The sequence below is a fragment of the Gallus gallus genome, chromosome 1 (genome assembly GCF_016699485.2).
Source record: "Gallus gallus isolate bGalGal1 chromosome 1, bGalGal1.mat.broiler.GRCg7b, whole genome shotgun sequence".
Taxonomy (NCBI): domain Eukaryota; kingdom Metazoa; phylum Chordata; class Aves; order Galliformes; family Phasianidae; genus Gallus; species Gallus gallus.
Genome location: NC_052532.1, coordinates 30,111,583 through 30,129,776, shown reverse-complemented (window position 1 = coordinate 30,129,776; position 18,194 = coordinate 30,111,583). Strand labels below are relative to the sequence as shown.

The following is an 18,194-nucleotide window of genomic DNA, read 5'->3' as shown; positions in this document are numbered from 1 at the left end:
TTTAGTAGTTGGAGGACTCTGTCCTGGGCATGTTAGATTGTAACAGTCCAGAGCCCCAAGTATCTAGATCTTAGAAAGCAAGCAAGAATTCATTAAAACACTGGAGTTTACTATAAAAATGCCAAGAACTTGACACATTTCATTTTTGTGATATACTTTGTGCACTAATCTAATTTTCTTGATCAGGCACCTTATTACTGACATCTTAAAGGAAATTTACTGTTTACATATCATTATTTTTGCAGACTTCTTAGTCTATTGTTAGTTTGCTTGCTGCAAGACCTTTGTAGTCTTGACATGTCAAGCAAACTTGACATGTACTGCAGGTGGTTTTACAACTTAGTTGGCCTGCTAATAGGGGAATTGGCTGCTTGCCTGTTCATGTGAATGCCAGATCTGGAGTATGGGAGAGCGGCCACGCGTTCAAAGAAGGGATCGAGACTGCATCAATTTAGAGCACTTAAATTGTCATGGAATTGTAGAATCATAAAATCTTATTATTCAGGAGTAAAGCAGTAAGATCTTAATATCACCGGGTTCTAATACTATTTGAGTCTTGATTAACATAATTCTTAATGTGGATTGTACTTACTGAGAGACTTTGACCTTCCACTGTTTTATTCCTTGGTCTGTTCAGATGTGAGAGGTTATGAAAGCTGCTGCTAAAGTGTCTTGAAATAGCACTGCCATTTTTAATAACATTTTATACCTTCCATAGTTTACTGAGATCTAAAATAGAAGGCAATGAGTGACAGCTCATAACAAGGATACTAAACTTACATTTCTGAACTCAAGATCTTGTAATGAGTTTTTACCCTATCTAATGTTTAATGTCTACCCATCATGTATTTTACTTTCTTTTCATTCAGATCCGTATATGTTAACATAAATTAAGAAGTACTGAATGTTAGTATAACTCTAAGTGAAAACTAGAGAGCTGGCGCAAATCCATTTGTTTATTGCTTAGGCTAATTCCCCTATTTTTGTGTATATAAAACAACATGATTGTTTTCTACAAGATGTTGTTAAAAGAAGATTGTCTATTTCATTATTAATGAAAAAATTTAACTAGAAAGTTACCATAGAATGGTGTGGGGTGGAAGGAACCTTAAACGTCATGTAGTTCCAACCCCCCTGCGTTGTCGAGGGTCATTAACTACTAGGTCCTCAGACTGCCATGGACCCCATCCAACCTAACCTTGAGCACCTCCAAGCATGAAGCATCTGCAGCTTCTCTGAGCAACTTGTTCCAGTACTTCAACACTCTCAGTAATAACTTTCCCCTAACATCTAATCTAAGTCTGTCCTCTTCTAGTTTAAAGCTGTTCCACATTATTCTACCACTATCAGACCATGTGAAAAAGTCTGTCTCCCTCCTGTGTAAGAGCTGCTTTGCAGCCTCCCCGTGCTTCAATGTGCTCTCCCTGAAGCCTTCTCCAGGCTGAAGAAGCCCAGCTTGCTCAACCTTCCATTGCAGGAGAGGTGCTCCAGCCTTCTGATTGTCTTTGACTCTGGATCTGCTCCCACAGTTCTCCATCTTTCTTGCACTGGGAGCCTCAGGCCTGGATGCAGTGCTCTAGATGGGGTCTCACAAGGGCAGGCAGGGTAGAGGGGGACAGTCATCTCCCTCTCTCTGTTGACTGCCCCTCTTGAATGCAGCCCAGGATACTGGTGCACATCCAGGCTACACATGCACACTGCTGGCTCATGTCCAGCTTTCCATTCACTGCCATCCATCAGGACCCTGAAGCCTTTCTCTGTGGGGCTGCTCTATAAGTGTCATTTAAACAAAAATTTCTGAGCTAGACTTCTTGTGTACCTTGACATACAAATATCTCTATGTACAAAAAAAAAAACACTATCTTTTTTTATACACTGACTGCTCTTACAAATTTTCCAGCTCTAGGGTGCCTGCATGCCAAATGTCGAAGTGCCTCACGGTGCTCTAGGTCTTGAGGTTTATCAAGTGATACAGAGAGGGAGATTTTGTAGCACTGTAGCAAGCATATACTTTCCCATCTTTACAGCTGACTGCTGTTAGTATTCTTTATTGCTCTTGTTAGGTAGTTTGTTGTTATTTAGGTATTTGTTAGTACTTCTCTCTGTCTCATTCACCTCAGTAGTATCATGTTCAAGGTCTGTCCCCATGGTGAAGCTTCAGTTGTGTTTAGTTATAAAAAAAAAAAAGGCCCATGTGGGACTTCTGTAGAAGTAGATGTTTGCCAAACAATGTTCCTATCTTTTTTTTTTTTAAGTTTTTTTCTTTTAATAGCTTCTCAGGGCTAGGAAAACCTTAGTATGGTTGCTCCTTGCAAAATCATCTTTCTTTCAGATGCTAAAAGGAAGTATATTTTGACATCTGAGCCACGCTTAGTCACCCTTTAAAAGAGATATGTTCCTTCTTTTTTGCCCTTAAATGGGAAATCATCTGGAACCTCTTCTTGAATAACTCAAGGAAATGTTAGAATGGAGAGAACATATAAGTAGTAGGAAAAAGTGGTTAGTCTGAGGTATGTAGGTATATATGTGCAATTGCTAAGGTTGGAAAAGACCCAACCATTCGCCCTTCACCAATAGTTGTCGCTAAACCATGTCACTCAACACAACATCCAAACGCTCTTTGAACACCACCAGGCTTGGTGGCTCCACCATCTCTCTGGGCAGCCCATTCCAGTACCTGACCACCCTTTCAGAGAAGTAGTATTTCCTAACATCCAGCCTGAATCTTCCCTGGTGCAGCTTGAAGCCATTCCCTCTAGTCCTATCACTAGTCTCACAAGAGAAGAGGCTGACCCCCAGCTCACTACAACCTCCCTTCAGGTAGTTATAGAGAGCAATAAGGTCTTCCCTGAGCCGCCTCTTCTCTAGACTGAACAATCCCAGCTCCTTCAGCCGCTCTTCATAAGGTCTGTGCTCCAGACCCCTCACCAGCTATGTTGCCCTCTTCTGGACACGCTCCAGGGCCTCGATGTCTTTCTTACAGTGAGGGGCCCAAAACTGGACACAGCACACGAGGTGCAGCTTCACCAGCGCTGAGTACAGGGGGATAATTACTTCCCTGTTCCTTGTGGCCACACTATTTCTGATACAAGCCAGGATGCCATTGGCCTTCTTGGCCACCTGGGCACACTGCTGGCTTATGTTCAGTCTAGCATCAATCAACACCCCCAGGTCCATTTCCTCTACACAGTCTTCCAGCCACTCTACCCCAAGCCTGTAGCTTTGCCTGGGGTTATTGTGGCCAAAGTGCAGGAGGTCCTGTTGAATCCCATCCCATTGGCTTCAGCCCAGCTATCCAGCCTATCCAGATCCCTCTGTAGGGCCTCGCTACCCTCAGGCAGATCAACACTTCCAGCCAGCTTGATGTCATCTGCAAACTTACTGAGGGTGCACTCAATACCCTCACCCAGGTCATCAATAAAGATATTAAACACGACGGGCCCAAGCACTGACCCCTGGGGAACACCACTCGTGACTGTTCGCCAGCTGGATTTAACTCCATTCACCACCACACTGTGGGCCCGGCCCTCTAGCCAGTTCCTTACCCAGCCAAGAGTGTACCTGTCCAAGCCACAGACTGCCAGCTTCTGCAGGAGAATACTGTGGGAGACAGTGTCAAAGGCTTTGCTGAAATCTAGATAGACTATATCAACAGCCTTTCCCTCATCCACCAGACGGGTCACTAGATCATAGAAGGAGATCAGGTTGGTCAAGGAGGACCTGTCCTTCGTGAACCCATGCTGGCTATGCCTGATCCCTCGGTTGTCCTGCATGTGCCACGTGATCTCCCTCAAGACAATCTGCTCCGTAATCTTCCCTGGCACCGAGGTCAGGCTAACAGGCCTGTAGTTCCCCAGATCCTCCCTGGAGCCCTTCTTGTAGATGGGAGTCACATTGGCAAGCCTCCAGTCTTCTGGGACCTCACCTGTCAACAAGGAGCGCTGATAGATGATGGAAAGCGGCTCGGCTATCACCTCTGCCAGTTCCCTCAGCACTCTTGGGTGAATCTCATCCAGTCCTATGGACTTGTGGCAGTCCAGTTGGAGGAGCAGGTCTCTGACTGTTTCCTCCTGAATTGTGGGCGGTTTAGTCTGCTCCCCAGCCAAGGCTGCCAGGTCAGAGAGTAGAGAAACCTGGGGATAACCAGTCTGTCTTTTAAAGACAGATATAAAGAAGGCATTCAGAACATCTGCCTTTTCCTTATCCTCAGTGGTCACATTCCCAGCCTCATCCAGGAGAGAATGGAGATTCTCCCTGGTCCTCCTCTTACTGTTGATATACTTGTAAAAGAGTTTCTTGTTCCCTTTTACACCAGCAGCCAGGTGAATTCAAGCTGGGCTTTAGCCTTTCTGATTTTCTCCCTGCACATCTTAACAACTTCTTTGTATTCTTTGCGGGTTGCCCATCCCTTCTTCCACAGGAAGTAGATTCTCTTTTTCTCCTGGAGCCTCAAGAATAGTTCCCTATTCATCCACGCTGGTTTCAACACATATGAATGTGTTCTCCTGATACTGTGGTTCCATGTAGCAGATCAAAAAAGGAAAAGCAGTCTTGCAGTGCAATCTTTAGAGAAAAAAAGAACTGAAGAAATTCAATTCTATTTAGGTATATCATTTATTTTCCAGTCTCTAAATGCACTTGCTTGTGTTCTGGCCCCTTTTTCTGAATGTAGCAATTTGCAGTGATTCACAGTCTCAGTGTAATGGACAGCCTCTAGAGGGTCAGCAAGAGAAGTGCTTCCAGTAACCTGACAAAAGCAGCTGGTGATGACAAGATCCACCTTGTAATCTTTGGGAATTTAATGAAAACAAAAGCTATGATCCTTTCACTGAAAGATAACTATCTTCATCATGGTTCTTGGTTTCTCCTTTCTTTATTGTATTGGTCTGAGCTGTTGTTCTGTGTTGTAGATGCCTGTATCAAGAGTATGAAAAAATCTCTTGAAAGTTACTTCCCTTTGTCTTGACTGTTATTTTCTTTTGTGAAGGCTGGATTTAGATCACAATGAAGAAAGTGGGCCTGGAAATTGCAAATAAATGGTGTATTCTATCAAATTCCTGTCCCATTTCATCATCCTTTTTATGAATGCTTCCAATAAAGAGGGATTGAAAGAGATGTCCACAGAATATGGGAGCAGGGAGCACTTATCCTCTTTTTCAATAAAATAAGAAATAATGTCATATTCCAGAACTTTGCTATTTTCTGTGTTAATCTATCATTTCAAGTCGCAGCTGGCAGTTTTAGCCTGCATGACTCCCTAGGTGAATCTTCAAGATTGGCTTGTGGTTTTAAACTCAGGATTTTTCTTTTTGCATGTATTCAGCCTGCCTGCAGAAAATAGCCTTACATCACAGGTAGGGGCATCTCATGCTGGGTTCTTTCCGTCTTCCATTTTCAGATTTTGTTTGCAAATAACTGGTATCTGTTGAGGTTACACAACAGTAACAGATTTCTGAAGAGTCTGTTATTGTGTATGAGAAATTGACTCATTCACATACACACCATTGTGTATGAGAAATTGACTCAACAGTAAGAATTAAGAACAAGAAATGCCACATTTTAATCCTAAGAAGGCTTCAGTTTGGACTCTTTCCCTAAATCCTTCTAGCCACCCAGCACTAAAAACGGGTTATCTTCTTACATACTTTAATACTGGAGGCCTTTATGAAAATGAAGCGTAGTGATGCACTGAAGGTTATGGTAGTCCTATTTTGGAAGCTTCTGGCGGTATTTGTTGTCAACTGAACCTAGTTCACTCCACATCCAGTCCTCTATGACTGTTCTAACTGGAATAAACTCTTATAGAACTGGACAAATCCTGTATCAGTATTTGTCCAATGTATGCCGCATCACTTCACTTGACAGTCAGTGAAATGTAACTGTTTCCTGAATTTCAGAGTGTCCTGCTCAAAAGCTAAGACAGTCTTAACTGGATTGATTTGCCTACTTAATTCAAAGATATTTACTTTATTTCTATAGCAATGCATGTTTCAGCATAAAGTAGTCTGGCTTTGTTATCTGCTTTATAAAAGATCTTTCTGTTAGGATTGTATGTGTGTAACCTTGTGTAGGTATGTGCTGTAACGAGTTGTCAGAGTATGGTTTAGATAGCTCTTACATCAGCTGAAGTGTTAGAGTTCTCATGGGCATCTTCTCCCTGTAGAAGGCATTATAAGCCAAAGAACCTTGCAGGTCTCATCTCAGATTCCTCTTTGGCATGATTTTGGAATGCTGTATCAACCAATTTTCTGTTTCTTCTTTGCTGAAGAGAAGTAAAACTTGGAACAGTTGAGTGGAATTAACCTCATACATCTGTTAGACATCTAGTCTCCATCCATTGTAAGTGGCTGAAGAAATGTAATAATTTATCATACTATTGTCTTTGAAAATACATTTATCTAAATATGTATCTTCAGATGAATGTGTCTGGATGGGATGCCTGAAACTGTTATTGAAAGTGAATAAACTTTTTTACTGCCTTTGTGAAAAATAGCTTTGGTTTACTTTGGTATATGGAATTGATGCGTAATTTTTACTATCTGGCTGCAACATCACAAAGTGCCCGTTGGCTGTGTAAATAGAAATTTGCAAATGAGGAAAGAAACCTTTGTACAGTGTGTCAGGTATATTTTCAGTGCTGTCCTGCTTTTATTAAAAGCAAAGGCAAAAGTTTATTGGTTCCCATATGCTTTCTGAAACCCTGTAATATTTTAGGTGTTGATTCCTCAAATCATGTGCATAAACCAGCTTTTATCTATGACAGTTTTGCTGAAATTACTCCATTTCTGTCTGTGGTATTTTATCAATAAACTACAGGTCTTAGCTCTGCTAATTTAATTAACATAGTGTTGAAGTGTTTCGAAATAATATAAAATTATAACTATTTGGATATTCAATAACTGCATTTTTAACATCAAGGAAAATTATTGTTGGATAATTACCTCTTATACAGAGAATAGCAGTGGAAAGCATCAGATAAATTCTGACCTTGGTGTGTGCGTAGTGTGAGAAATTTTAAGGCAGCATCATTGTTTAAGACCAGGCATCTACTTTGGGTTTGTTACCAAAACCCATGGGTGGAAAGGCAGAGATGGATGCCTGAGGCATCTGTCGCATAATTGCCTGTTATTCTCAGATAACTCATTTACGTGTCTGCATGAAATGTGATTTGTCAGATGAGTTTAATATTCTAACCATCTGATTTTTTCCTCTTTAGGTTGCAGCAATCTATAAAGATTCAAGTATTGGAAATCTTATAAATATAGTTATTGTAAAGTTAATTATAATTCACAATGAACAGGTAGGAAAAAATATTGCTTAAATTTCAAAATGTATGAATTCCAAACTTTAAAATATTTTATATGTATATATATGTTTTTCATTTAACTATATATTTTTACTCTAGAAGAGAAGAATGAATGTTGTATGTCCTGGTAGCACAGTGCAGGTTTAGTTAATGTATACAGAGGTTAATTGCACAGCCTCAATTTAGTACCCATATTTCTCCACCTGTTTAGTACTTCCCGTTGACCTAAATGTGCTTCAGTCAGATACTGAGTGAGAGCTTATGGAGTAACTCCTTTAAGTGGTGTTACACAAATACGACCAGGAAATGGCAACTTTCTTGGAGGGTTTTTACTGAGAGTTTTCAGCACTAACAGTTATAATATTTTTCATTGAAAGAAGTGTGCATTTTTCAGGTGTGTGTTTTAATATTTATTTATCATAATTATCTTGCCACCCTATTTTTCTGTACCTAATACGTGATGCATTGATTAATAAGATGGGTTCTTAGAACTGATTACTATTAGCTAAATTAAGATCCTGATTCTGCAAACAAATCTGTGCTCGTGGAATCTTTCTGACTCCCTTCCATAGTTGTGAAGATTAGGGACACAAATAACAAAATATTAAATGCAAGTGCATGAATATTACAACTGGTTTTTTTTTGTTTCTTCGATATTCCTTAGGAAGGACCAACTATCACTTTTAATGCAGCTACCACTCTTCGTAATTTTTGTATATGGCAGCAAGCACAAAACATTTTGGATGATGCTCACCCTTCTCATCATGACACTGCTGTTCTTATCACTAGGTATGGTATTGAAAGAGACAATTACCCAGCTAGATGAGACAAATGCTTCAACTTTTTTCTTACCTCATCATATTTAAATGTCCACTGATAAAATCTGTAGTTAACTGGAGTGAATTAAGAATATCTTACACTTCTGTCATCCCAGGCGATCGCTAGAAATTATTTAGACCTGACATTTTTACAAGGAATTAATGTCTTTAACCATCATATGTGTACATGACAGGGACATGGTGGTGTACGTACAGAAATTAGCTAATGCTAATTAAGTGATGATGGATGCATTAGAACCCAGGCATAATTAGAAGTAACAAAAGCTCACAAATGGAAAATGTCGAAGTATTACTGTTTATTTTTCCTGTACGCCGATCTCCTCAATGGAGGCTCTGGTGCTCATTCATTGAGATACATTCTCTCTTGTTCCTTTTCATTAATTTTTTCTCCATGTTTAAATTGGACGCATTGTTTTATCTAAAACTGTGTTTGATATTTGTCCTGAATTTTACATTGTTATTTTGGCAGCTGCTCTACTGCATGAAGTAGTGTCATGTATTCTGGAATCTGCACATTTCCAGCAGCATTTATACTCACGTACATGTTAGAGAAACAGCTTAGTTTATCATTTGTATCCTTTGCAAGTTAGATAGAAAGTAATTCTGTGGGCTTTGTTTGGTGAATGTTAATCACTTCTTTCATAAGAATGCAAATTCTTAGAATGATTAAAAATTATTAGAATAAAATAATTTAAAATTAAATAAAAATAAATTTAAAATAATTAGAATTATTAAAAATTTAGAATTGAGATTTGCAATTGCTGTAACTAATGTAGCAACACTGAAATACTTTTAATGGGAGTATTTTTCATTTGCTTGTAATTTAAAATAAGTCTTTTCTTTTAAGGGAAGATATCTGCAGAGCTAGAGAGAAGTGTGATACTCTAGGTGAGTTATATTTTTTTCCATCAGTATGATTTAACAGCAATATCTGTAGGAGGATTTTACTGTAGGATTTATGAAAAAATCAGAAAATAGATATAAAATTTAATTGGCAGATGAAATCATTTCAGAGCTGTTCTGCACATACTGTGATTTTGGGTGCTAGTTGGTTTTGTGTCAGTTTGGTTGCATAGCTGATACATGGCTTTTTCAATTCATGTGCTGTAGTATTCATTTATGGAGTCATTCCTTCTATGTTAAAACTCATTCTATTAAGCTTTTGTAAAATAATTCAATTTTCCAGGTTTGGCAGAGCTAGGTACAATGTGTGACCCACTACGCAGCTGTTCTATAAGCGAAGAAAATGGATTAAGTGCTGCTTTTACTATAGCACATGAGCTTGGACATGTGTAAGTACCTATTTCCCAGCAGGTAATTTTTTTTAAATTTCTTTTGAATATGACCAATTGCCAGTGATGGGTTGCACTTTTCCAAGGGTGAGTAGAATGTCTGTGTACTTTTGGAATAGTGGTTTTGGCTCTTGCAAGGAGTCAGCTCTGCCTGCCACCTAGAGGTACAGAAACCACAAGATTTATAACCTGGCCATTTGCTAACTGGGATGATGGGAAGTACTGGATTTATCTGCCATCTTCTGTCCTTTTGTTATATCAGCTTGTTGGAACACTGGGACAGGTATCTAAGATGTGCAGCATAGCCCTGTTAATTGTACTTGCATTCTAGCTGTGGTAGGAGTTTAAGAAAAGACTTGTAATGTAACACAGAAATATTCTTCCTTCTGTTTGATCCTTTCAGAAAACAATAGAGTAACACAAAGAGAAATACTTTACACAGAAAAATAAGAGGAGATGACAGCATTTTATTTTATGAAGCATACCTCATCAGTGATGGCAGAAAGATGCTATACTCTAGCTCCATGAGGCATGCCACAGTGTAGGTAACAATGGCATTACAGAGCTCAGTAGCTAGCTTGTTGGTTTTCATTCTCCTGGAAGTTCATTTAGATACATGCCATTTATCATGTTACTTAAACTGAGTTATAAAATATGGTAAAGTATTTGTTGCATAAAATGATGTTGATGGGCTCTGTAGTTTGTTGTTGTATAGTAAAAATCATAAGGTGAATATTGAGGCAATATGTTACTGGCAGTCTTGTATATTCAGTTCAGTAGATGGGTTGTTCATTTAAAATGCCATACTCCCAAAACGCCGCAATTTTTGCTGGTGTGCTAAAGAGTTACACAGCTGTAAAATTCTTACATGATTGCCATAATGTCAGATAGTCATAAAATGCGAGTGCCATTGCAGTTCTAAGGTATATTCAGACGTAAATCTGGGGCTTTTGCTGTTACAACAGAAGTATTTCCATTACTTAGAGCTGAATTTTTTCGGAGTTCATTTGTTTTGCTTCTTAGATTTAACGTGCCACATGATGACAGCTTTAAATGTAAAGAAGCTGGAATTAAACATCAATACCATGTTATGGCTCCAACTTTAAATTACCATACAAGTCCATGGACCTGGTCAAAATGCAGTCAAAAATACATCACTGAATTTCTTGAGTATGTATCAGTATAATGCTTTTTTTTTTTTTCAATTTTGTGTCATTCAGTAAAGTGTTAAAATTATTGCTTAAATGCCACTGTAATATTGTTGTTGGCTTTAACCACTGACTTGGAGGGCCTGCATCCCCCAGAAATTACAGGTATCTAACTCTTTGGAGGATGAGTAGTTCCAAGGCTTCAGTAAAGTGATAATCAAAATGTAAAACTAAGACCGTACTTCTAAAAAATATTGTGGCATTGTTTATCAGAGAGCTCTTTATATGACCTTAATAGGTCAGAACAGAGATTAGTTCACGTTTTGTTCCTGTTTTCACAACAGCACTGGTTACGGTGAATGCCTCCTAGATAAACCGAGTGGAAGAATTTATGGTCTTTCTTCTCAGCTGCCTGGATTAATGTATGATGTCAATAAGCAGTGCGAGCTTATGTTTGGCCTTGGGTCGCAAGTGTGTCCCTATCTGGTGAGTGAACAGTGCACAGACTCCTGCTTAATAGGTATTAAAAGTACTGAAATGTAGGCTTAAAAATGAAATCTCAGTCAGTTCATTTTTGTAAGAATTTTATCTTGGAGTATGTCAAAGATTCTATTCTTAAAAGGGAAAAGAGTTCAGTGGAAAGCCTCGCTGCTCTGTTTTATAGAAATACATAGGATTAAAATCAGGATGAATTAATTTTGATTTGTACATCTGTGAGTGTAAATATAATTCCTTTAAAAGATCTAAGTTGAATAAATTAAAACTTACTGCAACTACTGAAAAAGAATGATTTCAACACTTTTAATAAATGCCTTCACATTATAGCCACCGTATTACATTAGCAGATCTTTCTTATCTGCTTTGACTGGTTTTATGAATTTATAACTTTAATAATTCTAATACTTTTTCCAAATGTTTGATCTGAAGTGCAGATTCCTTTTACTTTGTCAGATATTTCTCTGCCTTTTAGAGTGTACATTTCATATAATTAACCAAATATTCTGTAAAGCAAAATTGGTATCTGAAAGAAAATAATGTACAGAATTGAGTAGGTAAATATAGAAATATTTCAAAACACAATGTGGCCTATTTGAGAGTACAAGATACAATAACAAGCGTAGCATTATGACCTTATTTGTTACTGTCAAGATGTCGAGATGATTTTGGAGCTACTTGTCAAATACCTATACTTGTGTCACACAGCTTGTTGGAACTGTTTAGAGGAGAGAATTTAAGATCAAATTTAAAGTGAATTAAGTGGGACTGTTGGTGTGGTAAAGTACTGTTTAAGAAGAGTCAGTCTTTATGGGAATATTATAGAAAAGTAAAGAGGAATTCAAAGTCCTGAAGATGGTGTTACTTTGAGGTCTTTTTAATCCATGAATGTTATTTGTCCGTAAAGAATCTCTTTAATAATCTGAAAAAGTTTTCTTCTTAAGTTTCTCATCAGTGTGTTTTTAAAAATAATTTCAGTTAGTGTCTTTATCTGAATATTATACTCCAACTGTATTGCATAATATCAACCATAATCTCCTACATGACTTTTTATTAAATTATCTACTTAATTAGAAAATCTGAAGTAATTTATTATTTCTAATAAGATCTGTTTTAGCCATTCCATGTTTCTTCCCAGTGTTAGGCAAAATCATTTTTTTGGAGGGGTGAGGGAGCAGTTATCTGTACAAAATAATAGCAAAAATTAAACCCATGTAGTATGAGAAAAACAATGCAAATATCCCAATTGATGTCTAAAGTAGTGTAGAAGTACAACAAAGGTAATCTTTTTTTCTGTTTAGAAACAATGCAAACGTTTATGGTGCACGAGCACAGAGGGAGTTCACAAGGGATGTCGTACTCAGCACATGCCTTTGGCTGATGGAACGGTTTGCGGTGTGGGAATGGTAAGCCTTCATTTGTTTCTCAGAGCTTGCATATGGCAAGGTCATTGATGTAGATAAGAAAGATAAGTGCTTGCTGTGTGGCAGTACTAATCCTGCACTATAATGATTGCTTAAGCAGTATCTACCTGACTTAACCTGCAAAGTTTCTTTTAGTCTTGTACTGTTATGACATAAATAACATAGGTTGTCTGTTCAAAATAATGATAATAGTTTACGGGTGTCATATTGGTAAAAAGTAGGCAGAAGACCTCGGGTGGAAGTTGCCATCTTCTCTTTTGTTGCTTGAAAACTTTAGATAATTCAAAAAAGTAGTTTGTAGTAGTGCAACACAGAAGAATTTCCTAAGAAGGATGCATCTCAAAAGTGTATTCCCCAGTTTCTCTTATTGAGGCTGTTCCACTGAGCTAGAACTAATTGTGTGAGTGAATTAAGTACAGGAATACAATTCTTTGGGAAAAATCTTTGAATCAGACTCCTAGCTTCAGAAGATATTTGTGTATTCTATCTGTTTCAGACAAAATGTGAAAGTATCTATCAGTAGCTCTTCATCTATTCCAGCAAGTACCTTAACCGCATGTAACTCATGCTCATAGTCTCTCTTGCCTACTATAATACAATTCAACATACTTGGATTTGTTCAGGGCTGAAAACCAGAACTTCTCTTGCACTTACACTCTACCCATATGAGGTATGGATTACATTTTTTTTAATGTAAAAAGGAAGAAGTAGAAACTGGATTTCCTGAACCCTGCATGTAGCTTTATTTCATTTATTTCAATTGTTTAGAGAATGAGAGGGCAGCTCACTATTTCCTCATTTGGCAGGTTTTGGTTTTTTTTGAACACAGATTTTGATCTGTATCCTCTGAGTAACCTACAGCACTTAAAATACCTTGCACAAAGCACTTAAAATATCTTGATAGAGACAGAAGTATGAATGGATGTTAGTTGAAGTCGGTGTTAGTAGTGAGGATGTGAGGGTTTTAGTGTTGGATTTGCATGTAGCTAGAGATGTGAGCAGAAGTGAAACATTTGAGTTCTTTGCTGATCTAATCTTCGGCTTCTCCATGTCTCATTTCACCACTAGCAAACAGAAATATTTTCTCACCCATCAGCTGACTGTGAAAATAAGTATTTCAGAGATTTTGACATGCTTAAATATGACAGTGATAAGATTATCTTATGTTTGGCAGGTTTGTTATGCTAAGGTGCTTTAAGTAGTAGTGTGCTTGGCCAGCTTCAGGGGCGGTGGGAAAACTTGTATTTTTATCTTACAATAGTTTTATAGGTTCAGACGTGATTTTTTAAAAATCTGGTTTAATTTCCATATGAAAAAGCTACTACATTACTATTATGTTATTATTAAATTTCCCACAATAACTTTTAATCTTCAAGGATTGCTTTTTTTTCTTTTATTTTTGTATTTCACAATACATAGGAGTGAGGAGTTTGAAAATACTGCCTTAAAGAATAACAATTTAATGGGTAAACAATGTCTTGCAAATGGTTTCTTTTTCTCTTGCAAAATTAGGAAAACCTATTTGAAGGTTGCAAAGGAAGCTTTGCTTGATTACATCTGATAACGTTTTACAAATATTTCAGTCAGTCATTGATCAGAAAGGAAGGTCATCATTTTTATAAACTTTATATGTAAACTTTAATTCAATTGACTCAAATTTGCCAACAGCAGAGCACTTCTTTTGTACAAGAATTCAAAAGCCTACTTTATGCAATTATTGCAGTGAAACCAAACAGTTTTCTCTAGGAAGTGAAAAGCTAATTACAGTCATTACCTCTGAAAAGATGCAAGAAAGAGCAGCCATTAATCGGACAAATTGTCATATCTTCTTGCGTAAGGCACAGCTCCTTTTCTGTTGATTTTAATGGGAATAAGCCATGGTGACGAGTTAACGCTAAATACAAGCATGCTAAATACATTCATGTTTTGTGCTTGCAGCACTTTTGTTGTGATGACTTCAAAAAGCTGTATTTAAGGCATTTGCAGTTTTAGTGGTGCTGAACTCTGTTCTCTGTTGACAGTAACAAGGCCCAGAGGGAACAGCATGGATCTGCATCAGAGGAGGGTCAGGTTGAGAGTTAGGGAAAGATTCTTCACCAGAGGGTGGTCGGGCCTGGAACAGGCTGCCCAGGGCAGTGGGGATGGCACTGAGCTGCTGGAGTTCAAGGACCATTTTGGACTCAGTAATCCTTATGGGTCCCTTCCACTGAGGCTATTCTATGATTCCACGGTTTTCAACCTACCTCCTCTTAGGAGGATAGCCAGTAGATATTTGATTCTGACCCAAGGTTTTTGATGTCCTGGATACAGTGAAACTGATTTAGCAGTCACCTCTTTTATGAAGATCTCTTCATTTAGAGAAGTCTTCTGAACCACTGTCCCTGTTCATAATGGCAGTTTGCTATTTATGTAACAATGAAAGAACAAATTTCAGAGTAGTCTGGAAAAATCTTTTTACTAACAAGGGGGAATTGACATGATACAAACTTTGGTCCTATTGGAAAGAATATGCCCAATATTTATGAGTGAAAGTTTATTACTTCCATTCACTGCAGATTTAGATGGTATGTTGAGTTTGTGTCTCTACAAATGCCCATAATAACTATAGAATTAATTTAGATTTTGTCCTGAGCCCTTTATAGCCACATAAGAAGGACACTTAGTATGTGAATGCAGATCAAGAAGAGATTATTTTGATCAGTAAGCGAAGTGCCAGTCTCTAATTCTGAGGTATATTTGCTGTTCTGCTGTTGTTGGTTTCTGCTGATGTATTGATTTCCTTTAAAATCATTGTATTGCTTGGCTTCCTCATGAGTGCAATAAATGTGGGTAATAATTCCAAAAGAATAGTTCACTGTGTATATAAGTATATGTAAAGTAAGTATGAAGAATTCAGATGGATTTTAATAGAGGTGATTAGTGGAGGTGTTAGCAGTCTGGGAAGCAGCGGAGGATCTTTTGAGCTATAAGAACAGAGTAAAATTTTTTTAAGGGTCAAACAAAGAACTTTTCCTATAAACAGGGATTTTCATGAAATATTTTTCTGATCAGATGTGATTTTAGAAAAACTGTGTGTTTTCTGTGGGAGTATTACAAGGGGGGAAATAAGTATTCAGATTTTTCACAAGGAAAAAAAAGTGAAAATGTTGAAAAAATGATTAAAATTGTGTGTTATTAGAATATGTTTTAAAATAGTTGATGTCGTCTGAATAATAAATGTAGACTTCTCTGAGAACCAGTATTACAGAGACCTGAGATGCTGTAGGTACAACTTTAGTTAGTTACAACTCAATTTCTTCTGCATTACTTATTCACTTTACTAACCACTCTGTTTTCATTGTTATTCTATGGTGTAGACCTCATGTCTCGATGTGGTCTGGTTTGCCTGATTCCATACTTGACCTTTTCTCTGAAAGCAGACTTGTCAAGGCTGTAAGATGTACATGTGTTGTAGGAAGAGGCACATCAGACATAGATCTAATGTGCAGCAGCAGCTTTCCATAGATTCATTTGCAGCAGATGACACGGAGAGATTTACAGTAAAACATTTATTTCAAGGTGATAAATGGGAACACTCCAAAGAGATAAATACAGCCAGAAATGGCAGTTCAGAGATTTTTGAACTTTTACATTCATTGGGGTAGATGTTCTTATCTAGTCCTTGCTCATTGGGTTATATGCAGAATCTGTATAACTAGAATCACTGTATAGCATGCTCTTCTACATATATCTGTTACTCTTGATTCAGTTAAGTTTAGCATAGCCTGACAATTAACACTGTAATAATTTCTTTCAAATTTGCTTTCCAGGAGACTTAGCAAGTACAGTAAGATGTGAGATATATTGGAAATACTTGGAAATCAGTTTATCAAATCACTGTTTAATCCATACTTACAAGTCAAACTGCTTGTTGTAAGTAGGCAGTTAAGAAATACGAATCTGGGTACCTGTAGATCCACTGATCCCAAACTTTGTACCATTGACCCTCCCTCTCATCTCTGAAAATGTAATAATTGCATGTGGATTTGGGTTGGGTTTGGGTTTGAGTTTGATTCAAGCAAGCATTGAGGAACATCTGGAATACGTCTGGTGCCTGAGTTTTCTACTGTGACTTCATCATGTTGCTTCTGTAGGAATGCAGCAGCAGAATAATAGCTGAGACAAGTTTGTTGAATAAGCTATTAAAATCCCAGATGTGAACATGTGCTTTGCATTTTTATAGATCAGAACAATGCTGTTGTGGGTATAAAATTTCATTTTACAACTCTGTCTTTTCCTGAGTTCTCCCTTCAAGCTGCAGTGAATGTTTTTGCGGAAGGAAGAAGAACTTAAACTCTAGATCCTAGTGTCATATTTGGATATTTGGATGCAGTATAAGTTTTGTGATGTGAGACTTAGAATCCTCAGCCTATAGTTTAGAAAATATTTCAGAAGATGTTAATGACAATTCCTGCATATGCAAGATCTTAATGTTTCCTCATGTTTACCTTTGACTTTCATAAACTGCATCCATATCTTTTATGTTAGTAGTTAGTTTACCTCATAAAGGTACTAGAAGGTTGAGGTACAAAGGAATCCTAAAGGCATCTGGAAAAAAGTAAGAGTAATAACTGACAGTAAGCACTGTGGTGATATGCAGATAACACCAAAATGATGTCATTATTTCACTGGCTGAAAGTCTTAGCATCAAGCGAGTGATCTGGCCAGTTTGCTGAAACATTTAAATGGCTTCTATAGCAAGATAGATCTGGCTTTGGTTCTGTACTTGCTTTGAGCTTTAAATCACCTTGATTGATCATATTCTCAGAGGAGGACTTTGAGGGCTTAAAATGCATAGACAGTGCTCAAGAGTCAGCATGACCAAGGGCTATACAGGCAGACAATTTTACTACCAAATTGGATTAAGAGTTTCGGTATAGTTCATAATGGAGAACCTGATTCTTTAACAAAGTCCTGTTTGGAGAACAAGGTCCTAGTCCTCACAGGGGACTTGAGATACCTTGTTACCTATTGGTGGGACAACACAACAGGACCTTAATGATCCGGGAGGTTTCTGGCATGCTTTGATAACGTCCTTCTCCAAGTGATCAAGGAGCTGGAACGGAGATGTGCTCTGCTGGACCTCATACTAACAGTGAAGGACTTGTTGTACGTGGGAAGGTCAGAGGCAGTTTTGGCTGTGATGACCATGAGGTGGTAGAGTTCAAGAATCTGAAGGTAGAGAGGAGATTGAATAGCAGTTCACAACCATGGATTTCAGGAGAGCAGATTTTGACCTCTTCAAGGATCTGCTTGGTAGCATACTGTGGGATAAGGTCTTAGAAGGAAGAGAGGCCAAAGAAAGATGGTTAGTATTCAAATATCACCTCCTCCCAGCTCAAGGAGTCCATCCCAAAGAATAGGCAGTCAGAAAAAATACTCATGGTAGAATAACTCTTGAGAAACTATATGCAACATTTAAATCAATTTCTGAAAGGGTTGGAATTCTTGGATTGTCTTATTTTCTGTGTATCAGAGGTCCTTGAATTATTTTTATGTGCTAGAGAGTTTAGTTGGACAAAAGCCTTTAGGAGTGTGGGTAATACCAAGCTGTTCTGTGCCATAGAAAGTGAAAATGCAAAGCCTAAGCTTCATAAATAACAAGCAGTTGAGTTGATATGATCTGTTCTGATGAGTCTAGTGACTGATCC

General features: G+C 37.8%; 1 protein-coding gene across 7 annotated transcripts in view; it reads left to right on the top strand.

The window, feature by feature from the left end:
- Positions 1-18,194, top strand: part of ADAMTS20 (ADAM metallopeptidase with thrombospondin type 1 motif 20) — an 84,576-nt gene that overhangs the window by 18,659 nt on the left and 47,723 nt on the right. For all 7 annotated transcript variants that reach the window (XR_003077126.3, XR_003077121.3, XM_015282468.4 and 4 more), the window contains exons 5-11: positions 7,217-7,300; positions 7,971-8,095; positions 8,993-9,033; positions 9,332-9,437; positions 10,461-10,607; positions 10,930-11,071; positions 12,382-12,486. Coding sequence is in view for 5 of the 7 variants with exons in the window: in XM_015282468.4 (XP_015137954.2) it covers positions 7,217-7,300; positions 7,971-8,095; positions 8,993-9,033; positions 9,332-9,437; positions 10,461-10,607; positions 10,930-11,071; positions 12,382-12,486 (750 nt within the window). In the remaining 2 variants the exon portion in view is untranslated. The remainder of the gene's footprint in view (positions 1-7,216; positions 7,301-7,970; positions 8,096-8,992; positions 9,034-9,331; positions 9,438-10,460; positions 10,608-10,929; positions 11,072-12,381; positions 12,487-18,194) is intronic.